The 27,976-nt window shown below is 41.5% G+C and overlaps 1 protein-coding gene across 1 annotated transcript; it reads left to right on the forward strand.

Moving 5' to 3' along the window:
* Positions 1–1,421: 1,421 nt before the first annotated feature.
* Positions 1,422–26,697, forward strand: LOC108679034 (nuclear pore complex protein Nup98-Nup96-like; the record flags this gene model as incomplete). Its single annotated transcript, XM_018167546.2, has 8 exons — positions 1,422–1,619; positions 4,698–4,829; positions 5,062–5,202; positions 5,492–5,623; positions 6,356–6,477; positions 25,649–25,862; positions 26,179–26,310; positions 26,576–26,697. Coding segments are annotated over exons 1-8 (1,125 nt in total), but the record flags the coding sequence as incomplete, so codon positions are not given.
* Positions 26,698–27,976: the final 1,279 nt, after the last annotated feature.

Consider the following 27,976-nt stretch of genomic DNA (forward strand, 5'->3'; position numbering starts at 1 on the left):
TGCAACTCACTTTATTACTAAGAAGCATCTAATGCGTTAGTAGCTGTATTATTATTACAGCTCTTCAAGTCAACAAAAGTTATCACTGCAAATGACTCTTCAACTTGTTAAATTTATTACTTGTACCGGTAGTAAGGTTAAAAGTCCAATTTCTTTAAATTTGTTATAATTGTCATGCACTTAAAATTGCTTGTAGATATTAATTCTAATTCATGCATACAATACAGTCATAGTTGATGTGTGAAAATTTAAATGGTTTCATGATTGTTGCTATTTGCTTCAGGGTTTGCCGCACCTAGCAGCAGTGACAGTCTTTTTAGCAGCATCACCACAACTCCATCATTTGCCCAAACAACAGGAACATCAACTGGAAATTTTGCATTTGGCCAAAACACTCAGCAGGATAAACCTGGCGGTGTGTACAAGTTATTTCAGTTATTTGTTGAAGGGGAATAGAGTTTCATGTCAATACTGCTCTTCATTTAAGTTATGAAAACAATCGAAACCTGGCAGCTGAAATTCAACAGGTACAATTTTCCCCCCGTGATTTTTAGGGAGTGTTTCTGTAATACAAATAATGTCTATACACTCGTTTGCGATCACAGTTAACAGTTCACTTTTCTTGTTCAAAACGGAATCCGAGTTCGCGTAAAAACATTTTAAAACTTTTTGTGCACTTTCACTTTGATGTATGCGGTTACTTCCTACATTATTTACAGGCCTTGATCTACGGACATCATTCCGACTAATTACTTGTCCTCCATCTCCTCTGACTGTCCGTGAGCAGCAGACTGTCAGCAGATGCTGATTTATGTCGTCAATCTCTATCAGGTCAAGAGAATATTATATCAAAATTACATACAATTATAATGAGACGCCCCATTGACACCGGACACCTTCGTTGCAGGTGTTCGTCGACGCCTACAGACGGAACTATTTCGTAGAGCCTAAGAACCTAGTGCTTAGTCGTTTTAGTCGTTCCCATCTTTTCGTTTTGTTAATATCTGATGGGTCTGCTGGTGTTGCCGAGTGGTTGTGACGTCACACTTGTTCGGTCGTGAGATGGCTTTGTACTGAGCGCTGATTGGTTCAGGGAGCGCCGGTAGCCTACGTGGCGTGGGCTAGCTACAACGTGACTCAAGTATGCGGCAATACTGTCGGGGAAAAGGGTCTAGCGTGAACCATGATGGAATGAGCATCTTCCGAGCGTGTGCTATTAACAGTTTGTCTATTTATTTTTCGCCTGCTATTAATATTTTGTGTAACGTGCCGTCGAAGTTTGTTTGAACCAGACGCAACGATAAATGCTTCCTTATAATAATATTAATAAAATGGTGAAGCTGTGTGACTTGTTTTTGTGGTTTAAGACTATTCTTCTACAGCTGACGCTTGATATGTTTCTGTGCAGGTGTATAAACGCAAGTCTATTGAAGAGCATCGAGTTGATTATCTGGATTATCTGGCCAATCCAAGACAAGGAGGTGGCCTCATGACAGGGGCTTTTGGTCAGAACACAGCCTCGACAGGAGGTCTCTTTGGCTCCACTGCCACCAACACTGGGGGTCTCTTTGGTCTGAAACTTGCCGAGACCAAACCACTTTTTGGATCTACCAATACAGGTCAGCTGATCCTGCAACTCACTTTAGTTCAGCTAAGCATCTGATGCTTCTTTAGCTGTTGATTCTTTTAAATTTGTCTAGCTTTCAAATTAGGCAGACGCAACTGTTAAAATAAGTGCAGCTCAAGTCAACAAAGGTTATCACTGCAAATGACCATTCAACCCGTAAAATTTATTTCATTATTGAATATTCCACCCCTTTAGAGAGGGCGGAGTTCCGCAAGAAATGGCAGGAGCGAAACAGACGCAGAAACACGGAAAATCATGTCAACACCATTCAAGATCTCAGGAGGACTCCGACCGCTCGCTGACAGTCACGGGAGATGGAAGACAATTAAATAGTGGAAATCATGTATATAAATCCAGTTCTGTAAACACTCCGATTTACCCAACTTTAAAAGATATGAGACGATAGGAAACGTCTCTCTCTCTCTATATAAAATATATCTTCAAAAATCCCTATTTAATCAGCCCGCTGGAGCAACCGACTTGGCTGGCCTCAGAACTGGGTCGAGGCCCCGCCTCGTTGCCGTGAAGCGAGGCGGGGAGGGTCAACAACAGCAAAGGAAGGGTGGAATGCATGGCAATGTTCTCACCCAGCAATGGTAGTACACAGCAATGGTAGTACACAGCAATGATAGTACACAGCAATGGTAGTACACAGCAATGGTAGTAGTACACAGCAATGGTAGTACACAGCAATGGTAGTACACGGCAATGGTAGTACACATCAATGGTAGTACAAGCAATGGTAGTACACAGTAGTGGCAGTACACGGCAATGGCAGTACACAGCCATGGTAGTACACAGCAATGGTAGTACACAGCAACAATGAGGCACTGGACTGATGCTGCACTTGCGCGATGGGGCACTGAATGATGGCACACAGTCCGATGAGCACTGGGCTTATGGTACACAGCAATGGCTACTGAACTTGGGTTGAGACTGGACTGGTGCAGGTACTGGAGTTGGGAAGTACCGTCGTGGCCGGCCCAACTATGAGCCGTATTTGCTGGCCGGGCAAAGAATCGGTCCTGCCGAACAATGATGGTCAGCCATAACTGACAATATTACACTAGGGAACAATTTCAGTTAACACAACACGTAAATACATTCAAAGAATTCAAACATTATATTCAACTCGAACATTAAAGTAGAGAGCAAATACACTAACACCCACCTAATGGGACGCTACAGGTACACTCGAAAATAGTGACAGTAGGTACGTCCCTACCAAGTGACAGCAATCGACTGAACAGAACTAACACGGGCTTCAGGCCGGCAACGCCACGTCATCAAATGCACGGTTGCCAACCCTACAAGCAGCCGTAAAACTTACGACACAAAAGGAAATTAAAGTAACTAAAATCCTAAAGAGTGAATTTCCCTTACAGTCGAGCTGGTAAGGCAGGTGGAATATATGACAGCTGCTACAACATCAGACGTGATTATGGTGAGGTGGATTGGGTCGACTTGTGCCGACAAGTTGAAAAATGGCGTACGGTGCCAGGGGAAGCAAAGACTCTCATTACAGTGTGTGATTCACGAACTCGACAAGCCAAGGAAGCAGCGTAGAACAATTGGAAAGAAAACGAAGTGTTTGAGGAGGTTGAAAATATTGGACAGCCATCTCTCTCTGTTCGTTGGGTTATCGCAAAGAAGGAAAAGGATGGTCATACTATCATCAAAGTGAGACTTGTTGCCGGGGATTCGAAGAGGACATTGAAAATGTGAGAACTGATTCACCTAGATGTGCTAGAGTTTCGCTCCGAGTAGACCTAACCGTTATCGCCGCACACGGTTGGGTCTGTAACTCTGTGGATGTTGAAGCAGCTTTCTTGCAAGGCGAAAAAATTGAATGTAATATCTATATTCGACCACCAATGGAATTTGATAAGGCTTCTTGTGGAAGCTGAACAAAACGGTTTACGGTCTTTGTGATGCAGTACGCGCATGGTATTTCAGAGTAAATAAAGTACTTTTACAAATGGGTATGGTGATTTGCAGCTTGGACAGTGCACTGTTTTTTTACTTCAATGAGGGTGTGCTTTCAGTTATCATCTGCATCCACTTGGATGATTTTTGCTGGGCTGGAGAGGACTTCTTCAGAGATACAGTCATCAATTCGTTGAAGGACAAGTTCCTCATCTGGACAACGAGCCGTGATTCCTTGAAGTACAGCTGTGTGCACTTGGAAAGAGATTCAGCCGGCTGAATTGGATCAAGCCAAAATGACTACATTCGATCGTTGAAAGAGGTCAAATTGGAGGGAAAGGATAAAAGAAGTCGTAAGGATATGAGAACGATAAGAGAAAGGATAAGAGAACTCGGAGTTGGAAAAGAGAGATTACCGATCACTGGTTGAACAACTGAACTTGATTGCAACCCAAACTCGTCCAGATATTTCATTTGACGTCTGTGAGTTGAGCTCTGTCTTTGACAAAGCTCGAGTCGACAATCTTGTTCGTGCCAACAAGGTCGTTAAGAAGGTACAATAGTTCTGTGGTTGTTCATTATCCAAAGCTTCGCGACCAGAACCAGTTTACAATTGAATACTATAGTGATGCCATCATTCGGTAATCTTGAAGACGGGGGTTCACAAGGAGGTCATGTCATCTCCATTGTTGATAGTGATGGGAAGAGATGTCCGGTAATCTGGCAGTCCAAGCGACTTCGAAGGGTGGTGAAGTCTACTTTAGCTGCTAAAACTTANGCTTAGGTGTTCATGGGAAGAGCTAGGCTAGGAAGAGGTAGGCGCGAGAACAAAGGCTTATTGTCCCGCGTGGGCCAGGGCGTGGGCGTTACCCTCGCGGCAACCCTCTCTGACTCTACAAGTCCGCGTTATTTAAAATGAAAACACTTTCACTATAAGCTTGATTTATTCTATTTGCACCCTCTTTTACTGACTTCACTGATATTCGGTTATTCTAACACGGATCATAAAAAAATGCGAAAAAAGAGTTCCAAAAACGGCACAGTAAAAAGTTAAAAATTTAGAAATTTGGGACCACGAGCACGAGCGTCCTCTCTCGACCACGGCTGAACGGAGACTTGTTGTTATTTTATTTATTTGCTTCAGGGTTTGCTGCACCTAGCAGCAGTGGCGGTCTTTTTGACAGCAGCACCACAACTCCGTCATTCGGCCAAACGACAGAAACATCAACTGGAAGTTTTGCATTTGGCCAAAACACTCAGCAGGATAAACCTGGCGGTGTGTACGAGTTATTTCAGTTATTTGTTGAAGGGGAATAGAGTTTCATGTCAATATTGAAATAAAATGTTTCATGGTTGGTTAATCGCATGTTAATCAGTTGATTTTTTTTTCTTATCATATAGTGTGTGAGTAGTGAATAGTCTCAACTTTCTCATGTATGTTTGTAGACAAGATTTAGATGATTTCTGTCACCTAGACTACTAGAAGTAATAATGATCTTGTGTTACAGGCTTCTCCTTCTTGCCGAGCAGCAACAACACCACTGGTGGTGGTTTGTTTGGACAGCAGCAACCAGTCAGTACTACAGCAACCAGCAGCACGGGCAGCAGTCTTTTCGGCACACAGAACGCTGTCGGCACTGCATCTAGTGGTGAGATTACAGTTATTTCTTTATGTTGTCTATGTCACACTATGTTGTTTTTGTCACTCGTGAATTCTGGAGTTATCTTTTTAGCTGTTATTAATCAGGTCCCTCATTGTATCTCTTTGTGTTGGTTAGTTTTATCAGTGTTTGTTACTTGCAATTGGGTTTTTATTGAATTGATGCCTCACAATGATTTCTTGAATTAATATAAATTGATATATTTTTAAAATATCCAAGATGTTATTTTATTCCTGACACGAAGAATGTCACCTCAACCACTTGGTTCATGCCGCAGGTTTGTTTGGCAGTTCCACCACCAACGCCAGCAATGCCTTTGGTGCCCAAAACAAGCCTTTTGCTTTTGCAACTCCTGCCAACACGACAGGCCTCTTCAGCACTACTGGCTCGGGAGGGCTTTTTGGTTCTGGTGAGGAATTACAGTAGAACTTGATTCTTTTCCATGGTTTACAAACAGTTGAGGATGATATCTGTTGTGTCTCAAGAGATTAAATTACTTGATAAAAAGAGAGGTTTTATGGTATGTATTTATAATTGTTGATTTTGTGTAAAATCATTTAAAATTATAGATAGACTAATTTTAATATAGTAATAATAGTATAATATAGCGGTTTCAGCGTTTATTAGGCCGTAGGCCTGTCGTCGATTCTTAACATTGCAGAACATTTACAGCATGTTGCGGGCTTGAACTCGCAACTCGCTGCTACATGTTTTCTTTGATTAACCGCCCCGGCCTCCTTGCCGATTGTGACCAGAAACCAGAGCTGGGAATTTTAGCTGTTTCATGCACAGCGACCTGAATCAATGGCAATTAATGATTTTAAAAATTCAACTCAGTACTCACTGCAGTGAGTGACTGAGAGCGCATTTTCTCGTCGATGAAAACGTGAAGTCACGAATAGACAGACAGACAGACAGACGGATGGACATAGCGCGCACAATAGCGCCTTTTTTCCATAAATGAGAAAATGCGCTAAAATACCAATACCAAATTATTGAAGAGCTATTTATAATGGAAACCTCTTGTCTCTTTGTTTTTTTTTTATTCCAGTGCACCTAAGAATATTGGTTTCTGTCCGAGCTTACAAATTTGCTCCTCCAAAACTTCTGAGATCTTTGACTAGTGTTTATTCCTGAGCAGGTACTGGCAGCACTGTAGGGACGACCATCAAGTATCAGCCCATCACCGCCACTGATACCATGACCCTCAATAGCACCACAACCAACATCAAGACTCGCTTTGAAGTTATCACTTGCATGAAGGTAAATTTGCATGATTAAATAGGGAGTTTATTTTATGTTAAGTTAGTTTTGAGATTTTCTCGTTTTATCATTACTTTTATATTATCGGCAATCGCTTTAATTTCGTCAGATTGGTCCGCAGTGGTTTAAAAGGCACATGACAAAGTTCTCGTATGGATGGATTTACGGCAAAAAAAACATAGTACAAAGAGAGGGTTGTAATGAAACATGATACATTTCATGTTAAGTTGAAAAAATTCAAGTTCGCATCCTACGTTTACAAAATTTTTTAGTACTTGACAAGGGTAATCTGAACACAATCAAAAGTCCAAAAACCCATCAGTTTACATCATTAAAATCATTTAATTTTACCAGAACGTTGCAGTTCCGTTGAGCCGTACGACTGTTGTAAACGACCGTAACTTGCGCACACGTTTGCGGCCGTATGTTCAGCGGCCGTACCGCTGCTGTATTCTCGAGTCCACTTTCACAGTTGCTCTCTCTTCATGGCCGTATTTCCCGCGCTATAGTGAGGTATCGCGACCGGTCTAACCGTAGAATTTATGATGACCATACTTCGGAATAGTGGTGTTCGTCTTCCTAGTCGATGATAATACTCCAAGCTCGTTGCCGTACTGCGGTCGAAGATAACTGTGATCGTACCGCTTCTTCTGATGAAATTAGTGACGGTATTATGCTGATGACCGTCCCGATGATAATTCTTGCGCCGCGCTCGAAAACTTGAATCTTCTGATGACGGGCGTTATAATAGTTGTACAACTCGTGGCCCTCTCGCATTGCCTCACGGCCGAGTAGCAGCCGTACCGTTGATGTCGACCGTACTTTGTTGATTTTAGACGCGCTTACAGAAATCGTAGCTGCCTTGATGGGTCTAGGTATCTCGCGACCGTCAATGTTCGAAAACGGCAACACCGCCGGCCTCACGTCCGCGGCCGTTACAAAGTCCGCTGACTGCAGACCGCGCCTGCGTGACGGTCACCTCCGTAGAACAGCCTTTGGTGCCAATTTTAAGGTCCTTTTATACGCAGCCGTCGCGCACCGTTACGCCTACTCCCTCGAAGTGACGCCGCGACAGTTTTGAAATCCGCAAGGGTCAGCCGTTTGATGCCCTCGCCATTCCAACTATAAACAACCCTCGCTCTCACGGTCTCGAGAACAACCACGTCTTACACACTTGCTACATCGCTTCTATCCGCATTCTTAACATTCTTAACACCAACGCATAATACATGTTTAATGTTACCCATGTTCAATATTACCTACTTTATTCATGCAATTAATTTCCTGACAATTACAATATGAAATTTATTTTTATGTTCATTTGAGTACCTACTCACCATGTGGTCTGGTACAAGTTGCATGTTCGAAGATGGGCATAAAAACTTTCCTAAATGGATCACAGGCTTACATGGGGTTTGAATAATCTATTTGTAAATGACAAATTTTTCATGTGAATAGATTAGAATTTATTCGATCTCCGTGCAAATGATCTTAAACTACTCATGAACAATCCTGCAAGTCTAAATCTGCCAGTCACGCTCTAAAACGTATTGCATATAATATATTGACATAGTTTGAATCCGCATATGTTCGCCGACGACACCCAAATTTATGGCTACGGTGGACCGGCTGACGCCGCAGCGTTGCAGGATTGAATGTCTATCTGCATGGACGCTGTCTCAGACTGGATGTGCTCTAACCGGCTCCAGCTCAATGCATCAAAAACCGACTTTATTTGGTATGCGGCTGCTCGGCGCCAGCATCAGTTTCCGGCCAACCCTGCTCGCGTGGGCAACAAGTTCGTCATGCCTGCATCCGCAGCTCTCAACCTGGGCATTCTGCTGGACTCGGAACTTTCAATGAACAGACACATTGCCAAAGTCACAACTGCTTGCTTTAGCGATCTGCGACGAATACGTAGCATCAGCCGCAGTTTTTCGAGGCCGGTACTTGAGGCCCTTGTGATGGCGCTCGTTCTGACCAGACTGGGTAATGCCACACATTATGGACTTCCCACCACAGCACTTGATAAACTGCAACCCGTAATGAACGCTGCTGCTCGACTCGTGTGCAATAAGCGAAAATTCGACCATATTTCGCCGATATTGAGTGATATTTACTGGCTACGCATTCAGCAGCGCACGCAGTTTAAGGTCGCTGTTCTTACGTTTCGATGCCTTCACGGTCTGGCGCCTCATTATCTCACGGAAGGTCTGCAGCGCCTGTCGGGTCTGCCTTCTAGAAAATGATTGCACTCGTCATCAACAGCGGACCTCGTCGTACCATCTACACGTCTATCTACCGTCGGCGACTGAGCGTTATCGGTCGCCGCCGCCAGAACCTGGAACAATCTGGCTACGCATTCAGCAGCGCTCGCAGTTCAAGGATCTACCGTCGGCGACTGAGCGTTCCCGGTCGCCGCCGCCAGAACCTTTAACAGTCTGCCGACTTCTGTAAGTTCGACTCCTTTGTTCGGGCGCTACTTGTCAGAGCTCATATTATGTCATATATTATGCTCGACCTGAGAATCGGGTTAAGTGACTAAGATCGTGGAGGATAAATAAGACTCGTGTGTCTGATAACATATCTTATATACGGGGTGGTTAAACAGGAGAACGATACAGAGGTATAAGCCACGTCGTCGACCGTAAGGTCGGAGAACTCTACCGACACGATACATCGCTTAGCGCTTATCAACTACTGCGGGGGGATGTTTGCTTACTTTGGTAGGTTGCTAGCCTTTATATAGCATTCGCTTCCGCCCACCACTAAGGTCTTGATATCGTGATCTATCACATGTCTTCCAGATGTTGACTCTTGTCATCAATCTCTATCAGGTCAAGTGAAAATTACGTATAATTATAATGAGACGCCAGATTGACACCGGACACCTTCGTTGCAGGTGTTCGTCGACGCCTAAAGACGGAACTATTTCGTAGATCCTATGAATCTAGAGCTTAGTCGTTTTATTCGATCCCATCTTTTCGTTTTGTTAATATCTGATTGGTCTGTTGGTGTTGCCGGTTACACTTGTTCGGTCGTGAGATGGCTTTGTGCTGCGCGCTGATAGGTTCAGGGAGCGCCGGTAGCCTACGAGGCGTGGGCTGGCTGTAACGTGATGCAAGTTGGTGGCAATGCTGTTGGGAGTTGGGACAAAAGTCTCGCGTGAACCACGAAAGGGTGAGCATCTTCCGAGCGTGTGTTATTAACAATTTGCAGCAGAGCGTGCGAAATGGCTTCAGCGAGAGCCGTTACTACTATGTTTCTCCTGTGTTTAAAGAAAATGGAGCTTATGATCAGTGGAGAAAGGATGAGAAGCAGAGACTATTTTGACGGATTTTGACAAAAGTAAACACGCCATTGTTGATAGTTTTGCCATAAAGTTGGTATGCACCCCTGCTGAGGCTCCATGGAGTAATGGGATTTGCGAGCGTCTCAATTGTATACAGGCCTGGGCCTTAGCGTGCAGAAGATTCTCGATGACACTCAATGTGAACTAAGTGTAGCTTTGTCCTTGGCCGTCTCTGCTCGGAATTTACTGCTGAACTATCATGGATACTCGCCAAACTAGCTGGTTATTGGTACGAACCCATCTTTTCCCAGCGTGTATGACGAAAGGCTTTTTGAAAACCGGACACTATATGCAATGTTTGCCGATAATCTAAATGCCGCACGGTTGGATTTCTTGAAGAATGAGTCCAGCGAAAAGTTAAGGAGTGCATTAGAATAGAATAGAAGTGTCGGCATTGAAGAAATAGGCCCATTGCTGCATCAAGTACGAACATCGGACGTGGATGATCTGGTTAATGGAGATATATATTTAGATGGGGTAAAAAGGACAGAAATCACTAAAAAGCCTGTAGCATCTATACCAAGAATAACTAAAAAACCCTAAACCTATCACAAGGTGTATTAATGCAATGGGCTTCTAAGCTAAAACTCAGACATTTTGCATCTAACACATTTTTCTGTACAGATTAAAAAAAGTGAGCTGGTCCCATCTTACTCCATTGGGGTAAGATGGGACCAGGCTGGGGTAAGACAGGACTCAGGAGCAAATGGTAATTCTTATGTTACAACGTTTTTTCAATGAAAGTACAAATCTGATATTCAATATTATCCATCTGGAAGCACATTATTTGATTAAAAAAACACTTGTTACTGTTTTGTGTTGTGAAGAGTCAACTATAATATCAGTCACATTGGAGTTTTTTTCCACGAGAAAACTTTGTTAACCCTTCAACGACCACATTTTTTAAAGCATGTAAAAATTTTTTTATTATAATTACTAGCGATTACGGTCACTAAGTAGTGTATAGATGATTATGGAACATTGAATGTTGTGTATTAAAAAAATGTGAGGCGACATTTCAGCCCACTTGGTCTTACGAGACCCCCAACATTAAACGCGACCATATGATCCATTTAATCTTGAGCGCAAAATATGGATGATATTATATAGCTATATTATATTATACTGTAGTTAATTATCATTGTATACATTACTTTTGCTAGCAATAATAAGAATTCCAAGAAACTTGCAAGAAACTCCAGTATTTTAGTAAAAATGCCTTAGTCGAGTCTTTTGAGATTAAAATTTTCAAATAAATTTTGTGTTTTCCTAACATCCATGATGTTGGGCCAAAGACGCCAGGGCCAAGGTTATGAGGCCAATGTCTAGGCGGAAAGGCCAGTGTCCAGGTTGAGAGGTCAGGGTTAAGGCTGAAAGGCCAGGGTCCAGGCTGTGAGGCCGGAGTCCATTTTGAGAGGCTGTGGTGGAGGCTGAGAGACCAAAGTCCAGGTTGAGGCCAGGGTCGAGATTGAGAAGCTAGGGTCAAGATTGATAGACCAGGGTCGAGATTGAGAGACCAGGGTCCAGGTTGAGAGGCCAGGGTCGGGGGGCCCAGTATTGCCAGATGGGCCTTTTTAAGGCAAAATTTTCGCAAATGTGGCCTTTTTTTTAAATGCATTGGCCTGACAAAATTAATTTGGGCTTTTTGGCCTTTTGGGGCTTTTTTATGATAAATGTAATTCTCGACTTTTTTGTAATAACTTTGTCCTTCACTTGAAATTCAAGTTTTTCCAAGACGAGTACAATCAAATTTCGAGACGTAACTGTGTCAACACTTCGGTTTAGGTGGCAACACTGGCGAGTGCCGCCTAATCCGTGCAACACTTTGGTTGAACCATGGGACTATATCCAGTTGCCGACACGAGTTAATGACCATGGATGGCAGAGCTGAGAGCTCGTATAATCGAGTATAGTTTTCACTTCTAAAGACCAAGAAGTAGTAAATTCAGCACTAATTTACGAGGTTACAGCACTGTTTCTTGATACATTCAGCCTTCTGGTGCGAGTCACTACAAAATTTCACTTTCAAATCAATATGATAACTACTCCTCTCCAAGTTATGATAGGCAATATATTTTTTTCTGCGCATTTAAAAGATGTGATAAATTTATAGGATTGACTTTTAATATTTACCTTAGTCTTGCAAGGACCATATCATCTTTATGCCGCAGAAATGAGTTTAAATTTATTTTCATTTCCGCGTATAAATATTCTACCGTCAACACCAAAAACTTCGCCACGTCACAGTCTTGCAACTTGCAAGGACCACATCATCTTTATACCGCAGAAATGAGTTTAAATTTATTTTCATCTTCCGCTTATAAATATTCTACCATCAATGCCAAAACCATGCTTGAACTAATACAAGGTTTTCCCTAGTGCAGCTGCACCTTGCGGATGTCATTTGTTATTCCAACTGTGACGTCACCTTAGCTCTTGTGACGTCGCCTCGTGACGTCAAACTTATTTGTAACACCGATTTTGCTTTACATAAGAGTAGTTACGTGCAGTAAATAATTTTTTGGGCCATTTTGAAAAGGCAAATTTTTTTAAATGCTTTCAAAGATGACATAAAAACAATGTGTTGATCTACACTATTTAAAGTTTATGACCACAGTGACGTCACTCTAGAGATGCGCAGAACGGCGAAAAATCATCACCGTTAGTCAACCTTATATTAGTTCAACCATGCCAAAAACTTCGCCACATCACTTATGTCGCCTGCCACTTCACTATCTATTTTGTTAGCAAAACTGAGTTAAAACTCTCTACTGCAAACGAAAAGCTTTATAGTTTTTAGGTGGCAATCGAATCTCAAATATCATGTATTATACGGTTTTATTTACGGTCGGCGAGTAACGTGCAATTCGCTGCAGGCTGGCGCCTGGCGGCTTATGTAGCATTGACAGTATAATTCAGCTCGTATGCGTGGTGAAATTTGTGTACTTTTTGCTGCCAGAAAGCCTTAAGAGTAAATGCATGCACTGCAAATGGTTAGAGCTATCTTAAGTCTAAAAAATTCTTATTAATTACAAATAGGGTATTTTTTGTGCGCTAAATTGGCCTTTTTCTCTTGGCTCCATCTGGCAAAGCTCAGCGAGGGTCCAGGTTGAGAGGCCAGGGTTAAGGCTGAGAAGCCTGAGTCCAGGTTGAGAGGCCAGGGTCCAGGTTGACAAGCCGGGGTCCATTTTGGGAGGCTAGAGTGGAGGCTGAGACCAAGGTTGGGAGGAGGCTCCAGGTTGAGAAACAAGGGTCCAGGTTGAGAAGCCAGGGTCCAGCTTGAGAGGCCGCGGTACAGTTAAAAGACCAAGGTCCAGACTGAGAGGCCAGCCAGGGTCAAGATTAAGAAGCCAAGGTCCAGGTTGAGAGGTCAGGGTCTAGGTTGAGCCGTTGAGAGGCCAGGGTCCAGGTTGAGAGGCCAGTGTGGAGATTGAGAGGTGAGGGTGGAGATTGAGAGTCGAGGGTGGAGATTGAGAGGCCAGGGTCCAGGTTGAGAGGCCAGGTTCCCACCTTCCATTCTGTTAAATTTCAATCATGACTGATTCATTTCCTTCTTCAAATTTGTTTTCAGAACTAGTTTCAGGCGTACATGGTGAAACCAATATCGCATCCAATATGTCCTATTGATCCAGCGTCTTCTTTAGATTCACTAGAGAATGAAGTAGCAAGATGCTGTTCACATAGACTGGGACGTGTTTTGGAGAAGAAAAAGGTTGTATGCTGAAACCCTTTGAGGATTCTGAAAGGCAAAAAATATTACGAGTACACTTCAATAATTCGATCATTTGTCCAGTGTATGGAGACATAAAATAGGTAAACTGAATTAGTGTTTCTCACAAGTAATAAGAAAAATATTGTAGAAGGTCACTAAATTATAGAATAGCAATGAAAAAATAAATATTTTACATCATATTTAGTGGTCCCGTCTTGGTACACAGCAACAATGAGGCCCTTCTTGCATGGTCGTAAGACCAACATAACTCGATGGTCGTGTTTCAAACAATGCAGTTGTGAGTCCAACTATACTGAACAGTCGTCTTTAGAAACACAATGTTATATATGCGTGTAATTTTTATTTTATGTACAAATTTTTCATGTGCACACACTATTGTACTAGAAACAATGTAGAATTATTTCAATGCTGTAACTTATCTGATTTTCCTACCATAGTCCAGTAAAGATTGGGAAAGTTTAACAAATAAATGGCACCACAGATTCCCAACAAGATCAGCGCTGTACTGCGTAGTTAGCGGCAAAGAGTACAGTTGCACCACCGAAATACAGCAGGGACGCTTACCGAACACGTTCATAACATATAGCGCCAATTCATTATCTTGACAATAATATTACAGAGCAAATTTGAAAGGCGACTGTATGGTACACCTTGTCGTTAGAGGGTTAAGCATAGTAATAGTGGGTTGGCTTTGGTTCATTGTAGAGCACTGCTAAATGCTTCATATATATTCCATTAGTGTCATTGTCTCAAAAATTTATCAAATTTTTAATAAAACCAATGGATAATAACCCAAGCGTCAGACATCACTTGTTTTCTTGCTAACTGCATTTGTGGTGCACTTCTTCAAACATAGCCAATACCCTCTCAGAGAGTTGTGATAATAATTATTTTTCATGTTTCACACAATGATTTTCCCCCCAGGCAATCTCGCACATAGTTCTGCAGCTCACTAATAGGAAGAGACGACATCACTATTTTCTCCATCCCTTTGATGCAATTTATAATGGCGCACTACATTTATCTAATTAAAAAAGCTAACAAGTTATAATAAAGTTTGAGCAAAAGATAAAAAATTCGACCAAAATACTCCATGTACTGCACATAAATATATTCATTTGAAATTTATTTTTGATGAACTGTAGGGTAAGACAGGACCATTTGTGGGGTAAGATGGGACCACTTGTGGGGTAAAACAGGATCATTTAGTGGTCCCGTCTTACCCCATGTCCAGTCCTTTTTTACTCCATTGTCAGGCAGTGATGGCAGCAGGTAGGAATGCCTAGTATGTCTCAAATGTTGCTTATTACTTGAGGTTACCTGCGTACATCCACAAACCTGGCCAAAAATTGTTTTGACATTAGACAGAGCTTATTTCCCAAATAGGTTAACTATATTGTGACCCTTTTTAGCGCATTTTCTCATTTATGGAAAAAATGCACTATTGTGCTCGCCATGTCCGTCCGTCTGTCTGTCTGTCCGTCCGTCCGTCTGTCCGTGACCTCAAGTTTTCGTCGACGAGAAAATGCGCTCTCTGTCACTCACTGCAGTGAGTACTGAGTTACATTTTTTACATAGGTTTTCTTTAAATATTAACCAAAAATTAATTATTTGCAGAACAAGGCTGAAACAAACACTGAAATGACATGCAATGATTGCTCTAACATATTCTTCCGTCAAATCAAATTCAGTGCAATTAGAATACACGCCATGGGCTGGTCCTTTCTTACCCCTGAAGGATGCGATCCCGTCTTAACCCATTTGACCATAGTGTATATTTCAAGCGTCGAGACAGTGATAGATGGCACGGTCCTGGCGTTATCGTCGTAAAAGATGGTAAACAAGTATTGTGAAGCATGGTGGATCCTACATGAGGGTACACACCTGCAAACTTCAGTACGCGGAACCTGTCCACACTCCAACCTTGCCAGCTGATCACAGGGCTGTAAAATCGGCGCCTGAAGCATGCCAGGAACTCACTCGCAGTGACACTTCTACACTGGACTACGATTCGGATGACGATAATACTGCGCCACAACAACTAGGTCAACAAAATGAAGTGGTTGATGGCTACATTACTCCTACTTGTTGCAGTGCGTGCAAGCCAAAAATTGGCCAGAAAATTGAATGTTGGCCAAAGCACGGAGGCGATAAATTTCCCTCTACTGTTCTCAATCGATGTAAAGTTCAAGTAAAGACGACTCCAAGTGGACCCGACAATTAACCCAAAACTGCCACCGATCCTCAACAAAGGGAGAAATGAAAGAATAATGAACAAATATTTATTAAAAACACGCTAATTGAACACTAATAAATGAATGGTTAAAAAATCCACAGCAATGGTAGTACATAGCAACAATGAGGCACTGGACTGATGCTGCACTTGCACGATGGGGCACTGAACTGATGGTGCACACTCCGATGAGCACTGGGCTTATGGTACACAGCAAGGGCTGGTGAACTTGGGTTGAGACTGGACTGGTGCAGGTACTGGAGTTAGGAAGTACCGTCGAGGCCAGCCTAACTAGGAGCCGTATTTGCTGGCCGGGCAAAGAGTCGGTCCTGCCGAACAATGATGGTCAGCCATAACTAACAATATTACACTATTGAACAATTTCAGTTAACACAACACGTAAATACATTCAAAGAATTCAAACATTATATTCAACTCGAACATTAAAGTAGAGAGCAAATGCACTAACAACCACCTAATAGGGACGCTACAGGTACACTCGAAAATAGTGACAGTAGGTATGCTCCGACAGCAATCGACTGAAAAGAACTAATACGGGCTGCAGTCCCGTAACGCCTCGTCATCAAATGCACGGTTGCCAAGTTAAAAAATGCCAACCCTACAAGCAGCCGTTAAACTTACGACACAAAATGAAATTAATGTAACTGAAATCCTAAAGGGTGAATTTCCCTTACAGTCGAGCTGGTAAGGCTGGTGGAATATATGACAGCTGCTACAACATCACAAGGGATTATGGTGAGGTGGATTGGGTCGATTTGTGCCCACAAGTTGAAAAATGGCTTACGGTGCCAAGGGAAGCAGAGACTCATTACAGTGGGTGATTAACGAACTCGACAAGCCAAGAAAGCAGAGTACAACAATTGGAAGGAAAACGAAGTGTCTGAGGAGGTTGAAAATATTGGACAGCCATCTCTCTCTGTTCGTTGGGTTATCACAAAGAAGGAAAAGGATGGTCATACTATCATCAAAGCGAGACTTGTTGCACGGGGATTCGAAGAGGACATTGTAAATGTGAGAACTTATTCACCTAGATGTCCATGAGATTCGCTCCGAATAGCCCTAACCGTTATCGCCGCACATGGCTGGATCTGTAATTCAGTGGATGTTAAAGCAGCTTTCTTCAAAGGCGCGAAAATTGAATGTAATATCTATGTTAGACCACCAAAGGAATTTGATAAGGGCTTCTTGTGGAAGCTGAAGAAAGCGGTTTACGGTCTTTGTGATGCAGCACGCACATGGTATTTCAGAGTAAAAAAAGTACTTTTAGAAATGGGTACGGTGATTTGCAGCTTGGACAGTGCACTGTTCTTTTACTTCAAGGAGGGTGTGCTTTCAGTTATCATCTGCATCCACGTGGATGATTTTTGCTGGGCTGGAGAGGACTTCTTCAGAGATACAGTCATCAATTAATTGAAGGACAATTCCCTAATAAAAATTTTCAAATTGGCCCATGTGGGCCCAAAGTGGCATGACAATATTGGCCACATGTGAAAATGCCATATGGCAACCCCATGGTTTCTGTGAAAATTCTGCCCAGCTAGGCCACGTAGAAATCACATGATTTCTACATAGGGTCAATATACCTCATACATGGTAAAACCATGTGCCTGTCATATTGTGGCTACATGATCAGTGTTGAATTGGCCAAACATGGTTCAAGTCATGGGCCTATATTTCCACCATACATCAGGACCATCTCCCGCCAATGTTGCCGTCATATGGCAGCTGCATGCTGGGTCCAGTAGGTTTTTCGCAAGGGCCCACACGTCAATCACATGGGCAAACCATGTAAACTACATGTTTTACACAATGCGATTCTTTCTAGGTCTTGCCGTACGTCTCCCACCAAAAGCCCACATGTACAGCACATATGAGCAAACCATGCACATTTTGAAGTCATTTATATACTCTACAATTTATAATGCAGATACATGTACTACTATACCAACAACTAACTCAACAGCAGTTAAAAAACTATTTTAATCAAGATTACCACCATTTGAATTGCAAAGATTATGCCGGAAAAGTTTCAATGGTAACCTGGAAATACTGTTTAGTAAATTAATTAAATCTTGTATTTAAATAGGCTTATATTTATAAAGGTACACGATGTCTTTCATACAGAATTCCAACTGCGGATAACAGCATGAATAACCGATCAAATAGGTGAGACTATAATGACGTACATAAAACATGTAGTTATATCCACCATTGTTAGTAACATACCAGCATTGGTAGCAGTAGTGACGGTAGTAGTGCTGATGAGGTAAATGACTGATAAGCTTAGTGATTTGGCGTTTATATATTCTCCACATGAAGGTTTTTTTGAAACGGTCTTATTCTCTGTCCTGGTCAATGGCTGGCTCATTTTTCGTTATTGAAGACTGGCAAATCTTGAAGCAGGAATATGGCTACAAGAACTTTTAACGAAGGCGCACTTGTAGGCAAACCGTCGTCCATTTCAATACCCCCACATTCAATGATTGATGACGTAAAAAGGTTGACGAAGAGTAGAATCAACGCAATGAAGTATATCTGAGTAGATAGTAGGACAAAATCTATATCTCTCAGACATACAACAAGGCGATGTTCTTTCTAGCTCCCACGCGTTGTCGGAAATCCTCTTGAACTTCTTACTCTTGAACTAGTCTGCTGCGAAATAATGTTTACTTATGGTCGTGCTTGAGAGCCGCGAGCCCTCAGGCTGGCTTGGCTGGATCCCTATGAGAATCTATCACTACGTATAGTCGTTACAACTCCGCTCGTAAATGAAATATCAATCTGAATTTTATCATGCTCATTCAGCTATTTATTTACAATTTCCCGACAGTGACAAAATACAGTATATGTAAATTTTTTATAACATCAGTTATGATAGAGTAAAATGTTGCACATCGATATCCATTATACTTGCGAGAGATGCGACTTACCTAAATTTTTGAGACATGAGGAAGTAGTCATATTTATTCTCTATTGATCGGTATTAAAGTCATATTTGAATCACCCTCTATTTTATAGAAATTACCTAACGAAATACTTTTTCATCACTCCTGAATTGTAGATTTCCCATTTTCTTTGGGACCTGGCCCCGAGCATGTCAAAGTGTCGTACGTTGTCGCGACACTTTCCTTAGCGGTCATAAATTAGCTCGCGTGAAGTGGCAGAGTCGATCGTCTACCCTCTTCCTAGGGGGTAGAGGGACAGCCTCCTTACCCTCCTTACCCCCTTACCCTCCTGGCACGTTTCAATTACAGCCTTCCATTGTTAGTTGACCCTTGAGTGTTCAACAATTAAAGTAATTGTTCATCATGGCATAATGAACGTAGAAAAAGATTAACCGCTTCGAATTTCGGGACTGTATGCAAATTGAGAAAAACAGCGAGCAAGCAGTTGGTCGCCCACAGAATAATGAATGGCTTGAGTGACACGATTCATGCCATAGAGTGGGAACGGGAGAGGGAAACTTCAGCGTTAGAAGGCTTACAAAAAAATGGACGTCTCAGTAACAAGATGCGGTTTTTTCGTAGACAAAGATTTGCCTTAGTTAGGTGCATCCCCAGACGGTCTTGTGGATCATGACCACGTTGTTGAAATCACATGTCCAAGCTCTGCACTTTATTTCAAGACAATAAATGATGCTGTAATTGCTAAAAATGCAATCATTTGAAAGTCGTTGACGATCAAATAATACTGAACAGAAGGCATTCCTACTTCTTCCAAGTTCAAGGTCAGATGAAAGTTACCGGACGAAGTAAATGTTATTTCGTGACCTGGATACCAGAAGATATACACATAATTGTTGTTGATTTTGAACCGATGTTTTGGCTCAACCGAATGGAAGTGCAGCTTAAAAATTTTTACTTAAACAACATGTTACCTTGCATTATCAACGTTGATGTTGAATATTGAATAGATACTGAATATTCGTTATACGGGTCATTGTCAATTCAGTCGATCGAGCCTCGACCATTTGAGAAGAAAGAACTTCACAATCTTTTCCCTTACAACCTTCCCCCCCCCCTACCCTGTAAAAACCCCCACTGCGGTTTCACAGCTTCCCATTCTGTCTCCACCCCCATGAAGACGGATACTTCGCTGTTGCTGTGCAAGTGACAGCCAGTATCACTGTCATTATAAGTAAACTTTTGGTCTCTGTATAGTCTGAATTGCTGTCTCTGTAGTTTGATAGATCTTGATTAACAGTAAAAGTTAAAATTTCGTCGCCTTTCTTTAACCTTCCCTTGACGTGCCTATAACAGAAAAAAATAATTAATAGTCTAGTGACAATATGTCTTTCTTTCAGAAATTTGTACTCTCTAAATTAAATATAATGTTAATGATTTAAGTATTGAATGTGATGCATTTATATGATGAAAATGAATATATAATATATATCTGTGTGAAAACAGTCTATTTGGCTTGAAGTCTAAGCTCCTATTACAGTGAAAGACATCGGTATTTCTTTGACGAGGTGGCGAGAGTAGGGGTGTCAGACATGAGTGTGTGAAACCCTCGAATTTCCGCGCACACCTATCCCCTCTAACAACCCTCACTGCGGTGCCACAACCTCCCTTTATTTCTCCATACCCATGCTACAAACATCGAAGCACTTCATGCCAGTGTCGCTCTATCGTTACGAGCTAACTATTGGTCTGAATTGGTCTATGCACATCCAAGTTGTATTCTATTAATATAATTTGTTCACTTTATTTATCACAAGTTGAATAAAATATGTTATTCAGTTGAAAGAATGGGTATCAAAGCCTAAATTATTTTTTGCCATGATGAATTTTACAATAATCACGTCCTTGCTTGAACCGGAAAAATTAAATAAATAACATGGAAAAAGATTTAAAATGACGGCACATCATTATGTTTTATGTTTATTTGTTTTTTTTAAGATCGCGCGATCGCGCTGTAAATAGCAAAGAATTTGCTGGCAGTAGTCAAAGCTCATTCATTACATGTGCACTGTATTGAGCTTGTACGGTGGTCCAGCCCGACACGGCTGCGCTAGCACGCATTCCTATACGGCATCGCGTCGGCCAGACGTAAGATAACCAGCCCCTACGCGTCTCGGCAGCTAACTCGAGCAAGGTCGCTGTGGAGTTCGGGCGGCTTTGAATACAAGCCTTAAAAATGACTAAATAATATTGACTTAATAATGACTTTTGATAAGTCTGAAAAACCAATATTTTTAATAAATTGAATGATTGATGTTTGATAATATGAGTGTAATAATTGATGATTAAATGATGAATAAATGAATAAAGACTGAATGATGATTGAATTATTAATGAATGATGAATGAATGATAATTATGATTGAATAATGAAAAAATAATGAATGAATGATGGAAATGGGTTCATTGATAGGATGGGTTCATTTACTCATATATAATGAATTAATTCATTCATTATATAATGGCAAACGATAGGTAATGAGAGGTAAATGACAGATTAATGATGGGTAAGCGATGGGTAAAGGATGGAAAAATGAATGGAAAATGGTTGGGAATATAATGGGAAAATAATGTGAAAATGATGAGAAAAGGATGGGAAAAAGATGAGAAAATTATGGGAAATGACGGTTAAATAACAGGAAAATGAATGGAATATGGTGCGAAAATTATGAGAAAATGGTGGGAAAATGCTGAAAAATTATGGAAGAAATGGTGAAAAAACAATGGAAAAAACAAAAGAAAATGATGGAAAAATTCTGGAAAATGATGGGGAAAATAATGAGAATATGATGGGAAAATAAATGGAAAAAGGTGGGGAAATTTTGAGAAAACGATGTGAAAAGGATAAGAAAATAATGGAGAAATGAGAAAATGGAAAAAGGATAGAAAAATGATGGGAAATTGTTTAATAAATGACGGGGAAATGAAAAAATGATGATACTGAAAATGATGAGAAAAATATGGGAAAATGATGAGCAATTGATGAGAAAGTAAAAGGTAACTGATAACAATAAATGATAATACATAAATTTAAAACAATGATATAAATAAATATTAATACTAGATGAGGAATACTTGTACTAGTATTAGTATTACTGCTAGTACTGCATCACCGAACGCCATTGGTCATTGCGGCTGCCGTCCCTAACTTAAGCCCCTTTCACACAGGGCAGTAGATATTGCGCGCGTCAAAAATGCCGCGGCAGTATTTACATCGCAATCTTTCACACGAGGCGCTTTTTACTGCGGGGATCTATCAGTCTTGCAGTGCTTTATGCTTCATCAGTCCATCTCTATGTTTAAGTAACAATATTTCTATATGGAAATCTATCTCTACGTGAGAATAGTGTAAATACATCTTTATGGAAATACCTATATATTTTATGGAAAATATATCTTATATGAAAATATGAACTGAAACACTGCCAGTACCAGCGTACCTCACCGGCTCACAACTGAACTGAACGTGAACTGCAGTACTGCAATGCGTTCCTGAAATGGTAGAAATCATTGTCGGAATATCTTCTGAGCTCTGAAATTTTCAGAGCAGGCGTGCCCTGTTTCGAATGGCAAGGCTTGCAAATTTGGCTTTACTTACTGACCGCTTCTCGAGCACATTTCTATCACAGATCACACCGCTGCACAAAACGTGAGCTCTCTTCCAATCACTCTCCTAGAGACACAGTACAGTGAGTAGATGGTAATTAAAATACACAGAAATATTACAGGAAACACAAGCATTTAGAAGGACAACCTTGCACGAATATACTCGGAACTGCACAACTGACGACACTACTGGAAGTTAGCCATGGATCGGACCTAGCTACTCGTTCATTCATCGTTCAAACGAATGTCGTCTGAAGGAGTTCCCGCGTGACGGTTGAACCTTCAAACTTTATACTGCCTCGAAAAACGTGAGCACTCCTTTAATCACTCTCCTATGTGACGAAGTACATGGTAATTAAATACACAGGAACATTACAGGAAACACGAGCACTTAGGTGGACAACCTTCAAGAGTATACTCGTAATCGTAACTACACGAATGAGCAGACTAACGACACTACTAGCACTGGAAGCTAGTCATGGCCGTACCGGCATAACTCGTTCGATCTTCGTTCAAACGAACATCGTTTGCATGAGTGCCCGCGTGACGGTTGTACCTTCAAACTTTATACTGCCTTCAAAATAATTCTTTTTAATCACAACTCAAGTGCACTATGCAATTTCCAAACTATGAATTCGAGTGCAAGTGGACTATAGACAATTCGCTACGTATCTCACGATTTTAAATTTTAGGGCAATTCAAATGAAAGAAATTCCCTCAATTAATATTCATGTCATTCTATTGAATTATTTGCAGATCATTACACAAATAGTCGTATTTTGATATGAGATCATTAACAATTTTCGATTTATGAACTAAAATAAATTCTATGAACTTATTATCGGACATACTCGTTCGTTCATCGTTCAAACGAACGTTGTTCGAGTGCCCACGGAATGGATACACGTTCAAACTCCACACTGCCTTCGAAAGAATTCTTTTTTATCACAACTCAAGTGCATGATGCAATTTCCAAACTATGAATTCGAGTGGAAGTGGACAATAGACAATTCGCTACGTATTTCATGACTTAAAATTTCAGGCAATTCAAATTGAAAGAAATTCTCTAAATTAATATTCATGTTATTTTATTGAATTTTTTGCCGATCATTACACAAATAGTCGTATTTTGATATGAGATCATTAACAATTTTCGAGTTATGAACTAAAATAAGTTTTATGAACTAAAATATTTGTTGTCCTGTACGTTTTCTGTGTCTGAGTTCACTAATTGTTGTTTAGTACATCAACATTGAGACAAACACTTGGATTTTCAGTATTATCTTGGTTTGCCACATGAACGCCATATGGCACAACACCACTGATTTCTTTACTGGTTCTATTTTATTTGTACAATGTTGTAGCCACATAACAATGTCACGCAGCCTCTGAGTAAGATAGCAGCAATGCGGGCCCCATATGTTGAAACCATAATGCCACCTCTTTTCCACTTTGTCGCATGGGCCCATTGTAGAATTGTTGCTAGGGAAGTTCCTCATCGGGACAACGAGCCGTGGTTCCTTGAAGTACATCTGTGTGCACTTGGAAAGAGATTCAGCCGGCTGAATTGGATCAAGCCAAGATGACTACATTCGATCGTTGGAAGAGGTCAAATTGGAAGGAAAGGATAAAAGAAGTCGTAAGGATTAGAGAACGATAAGAGAAAGGATAAGGGAACTCGATAAGAAAAAAGGATAAGATAAGAGAAAGGATAAGAGAATTTGGAAATGGAAAAAAGTGATTACCGAGCATTGGTTGGACAACTGGTGCCATACTTTCAAAACTCGCTAAGTGAACGTATGTACTTACGCTCTGTTTTCTTGTCTATGATTGGTGAATTTTTCTCGAAAGGCCGTCCATGATTGGCGGATGAACTTACGATCTCTTAACTATTTTTGAAAGTATAGGCCCTGAACTGGATTGCTACCCAAGCTCGTCCAGATATTTCATTTGACGTCTGTGAGTTGAGCTCTGTCTTTGACAAAGCTCGAGTCCACGAGCTTTTTCGTGCCAACAAGGTCGTTAAGACGGTACAATCGTTCTGTGGTTGTCCAGTATTCAAAGCTTCGCGACCAGAACCAGTTGACAATTGAATGCTATAGTGATGCAAAATTCGGTAATCTTAAAGACGGTGGTTCACAGGGAGGTCATGTCATCTCCATTGTTGATAGTGATGGGAAGAGATGTCCGGTAACCTGGCAGTTCAAGCGACTTCGAAGGGTGGTGAAGTGTACTTAAGCTGCTAAAACTTTAGCTCTTTTGGATTCTGTTGAGGCTGGGGTGTACATTCAACTCTGTTAGCTGGGCGTCTGAATCTTTCTGTCGGTGACTTTGTCGTGAAGTGTTTCGTTGACAATAGATCCCTCGTTGATGCCGTGCACTCCACTAAAGCAATTGAAGACAAACATCTTCGTATAAATATGGCAGTCCTACGTGATATGTTGTCAAAGCGTGACATTCAAAGCATCACGTGGGTTCGGTCATCCTTACAACTAGCCAATGTTCTTACAAAGAGAGGCGCTTGTCCTAAACCTCTTTTGTCAGCGATTGGTGGCTGCTATTGTCAAAGCGTGACATTCAAAGCATCATGTGGGTTAGGTCATCCCTACAACTAGCCAATGTTCTTACAAAAAGAGGCGCTTGTCCTAAACCTCCTTCGTCAGCGATTGGTGGCTGCTCTACCAGTAGCCAGTAGAACCTGTTCAACAATACTAATTTATAAATAGTGGTTTACTAAATTACTAAGTTTAATACTTTCGTTATTTTGTTTCGTTGTATTGTTGATTTCTCGTTCTTTGTTATATTTTTGTAGTCGGTTACATTTTGTTTATTGTAGAAAAAAAAATGAGGAGAAATGTTTTGGCTGTTGTTTGGCTCGGCTGATGGTGCCGAGTGGTTGTGACGTCACACTTGTTCGGTCGTGGGATGGCTTTGTGCTGCGCGCTGATTGGTTCAAGGAGCGCCGGTAGCCTACGTGGCGTGGGCTAGCTACAACGTGACTCAAGTTGGCGGCAATACTATTGGGGACAAGAGTCTAGCGTGAACCATGATGGGATGAGCATCTTCCGAGCGTGTGTTATTGTGTATTTATTTTTCGCTTGCTATTAGTCTTTTGTGTAACGTGCCCTCGAAGTTTGTTTGAACCAGACGCCACGATAAATGCTTCCTTTGAATAATAATAATAAAATGGTGAAACTATGTGACTTGTTTTTGTGGTTTTAAGACTATTCTTCTACAGCTGACGTTTGATATGTTTCTGGGCAGGAGTATAAAAACAAGTCTCTTGAAGAGCTTCGAGTTGAAGATTATTTGACCAATCGTAATGGTCCAGGACAAAGAGGTGGCCTCATGACAGGGGCTTTTGGTCAGAAAACAGCCTCTACAGGAGGTTTCTTTGGCTCCACTGCCACCAACACTGGGGGTCTCTTTGGTCAGAAACCTGCCGAGACAAAACCACTTGTTGAATCTACCAATACAGGTCAGCAGCTCTTGCAACTCACATTATTTCAGAGAAGCATCTGATGCTTCTTTAGCTGTTGATTCTTTTAAATTTGTCTTGCGATCAAATTAGGCAGAGGCAACTGTTAAAATACAGCTCTTCCAGTCAACTGAGGTTATAACGGTAAATGACCAATCAACCCGTAAAATTTATTACATGTTATAATATTGAAAGTCCCATTTCTCAAAATTATTGATGTTCGTTGATGATTATTCTAATTCATATGTGTAATACAGTCGTAGTTGATTTGTAAAAATTTAAATATGTATATCATGATTGTTGCTATTTGCTTCAGGGTTTGCCGCACCTAGCAGCAGTGGCGGTCTTTTTGGCAGCAGCACCACAACTCCATCATTCGGCCAAACGACAGGAACATCAACTGGAAGTTTTGCATTCGGCCAAAACACTCAGCAGAACAAACCTGGTGGTTTGTACGAGTTATTTCAGTTATTTATCGAAGGGGTATCGTGTTTAATGCCAATATTGAGATTAAATGATGCATGGTTAGTTAATCGTATGGTATCAGTTGTGTCTTTNCCGAATTATTGAAGAGCTATTTGCAATGAAAACCTCTTGCCTCGTTGTTGTTGTTTTTATTCCAGTGCACCTAAGAATATTGGTCTCTGTCCGAGCTTACAAATTTGCTCCTCCAAATCTTCTGAGATCTTTGACTAGTGTTTATTCCTGAGCAGGTACTGGCAGCACTGTAGGGACCACCATCAAGTATCAGCCCATCACCGCCACTGATACCATGACCCGGAATAGCACCACAACCAACATCCAGACTCGCATTGAAGTTATCACTTGCATGAAGGTAAATTGACAATTAATATCTTGCACTTACAATATGAACTTTATTTTTATGTTTATTTGAGTACCTACTCTCCATGTGGTCTGGTACAAGTTGCATATTCGAAGGTAGGCATACAAGTTTTCCTAAATGGATCACTGGTGGCTTACATGGGGTTTGAATAATCTATTTGTAAATGACAAATTTTTCATGTTAATAGATTAGAATTTATCCGATCTCAGTGCAAATGATCTTAAATTACTCATGAACAATCCTGCAAGTCTAAATCTACAAGTCACGCTCTAAAACGTATTTCATATAATCTATTCACATAGTTTGAATCCGTATATGTTCGCCGACGACACCCAAATTTATGACTACGGTGCACCGGCTGACGCCGCAGCGTTGCAGGATTGAATGTCTGCTGGCATGGACGCTGATTCAGACTGGATGCGCTCTAACCAGCTCCAGCTCAATGCATCAAAAACCGACTTTATTTGGTTTGCGACTGCTCGGAGCTAGCATAAGTTTCCGGCCAACCCTGCTCGCGTTGGCAACGCGTTCGCCGTAGTTCGCAACCTGGGCATTCTGCTGGACTCGGAATTTTCAATGAAGAGTCACATTGCCAAAGTCACAACCACTTGCTTTGGCGCTTTGCGACGAATACGTGGCATCGGCAGCTGTCTTTCGAGGCCGGTCCTTGAGGCCCTTGTGGTGGCGCTCGTTCTGATCAGATTGGGTAATGCCACACTTTATGGACGTCCCACCACAGCACTTAATATACTGCAACCCGTAATGAACGCTGCTGCTCAACTCGTGTGCAATAAGCGAAAATTTGACCATGTTACGCCGATATTGCGTGATATTTACTGGCTACGCATACAGCAGCGCACGCAGTTCAAGGTCGCTGTTCTGACGTTCGATGCCTTCACGGTCTGGCGCCTCCTTAGCTCACGGAAGGTCTGCAGCGCGCGTGTCGGATCTGCCTTTTAGAAGACGATTGCACTCGTCATCAACAGCGGACCTCATCGTACCATCTACACGTCTATCTACCGTCGACGACTGAGCGTTCCGGGTCTCCGCCGCCAGAACCTGTAACAGTCTGCCGGCTTCCGTAACTTCGACTCCTTTGTTCGGGCGCTACTTGTCAGAGCTCATATATTATGCTCAACCTGAAGATCGGGTTACGTGACTAAGGTCGTTGAGGATAATTAACACTTTTGTGTATGATAACATCTCTTATATACGGGGTGGTTAAACAGGAGAACGATACAGAGGTATAAGCTACGTCGTCGACCGTAAG

The sequence above is a fragment of the Hyalella azteca genome, unplaced genomic scaffold, assembly GCF_000764305.2.
Source record: "Hyalella azteca isolate HAZT.00-mixed unplaced genomic scaffold, Hazt_2.0.2 contig2488, whole genome shotgun sequence".
In the NCBI taxonomy this organism is placed as follows: domain Eukaryota; kingdom Metazoa; phylum Arthropoda; class Malacostraca; order Amphipoda; family Hyalellidae; genus Hyalella; species Hyalella azteca.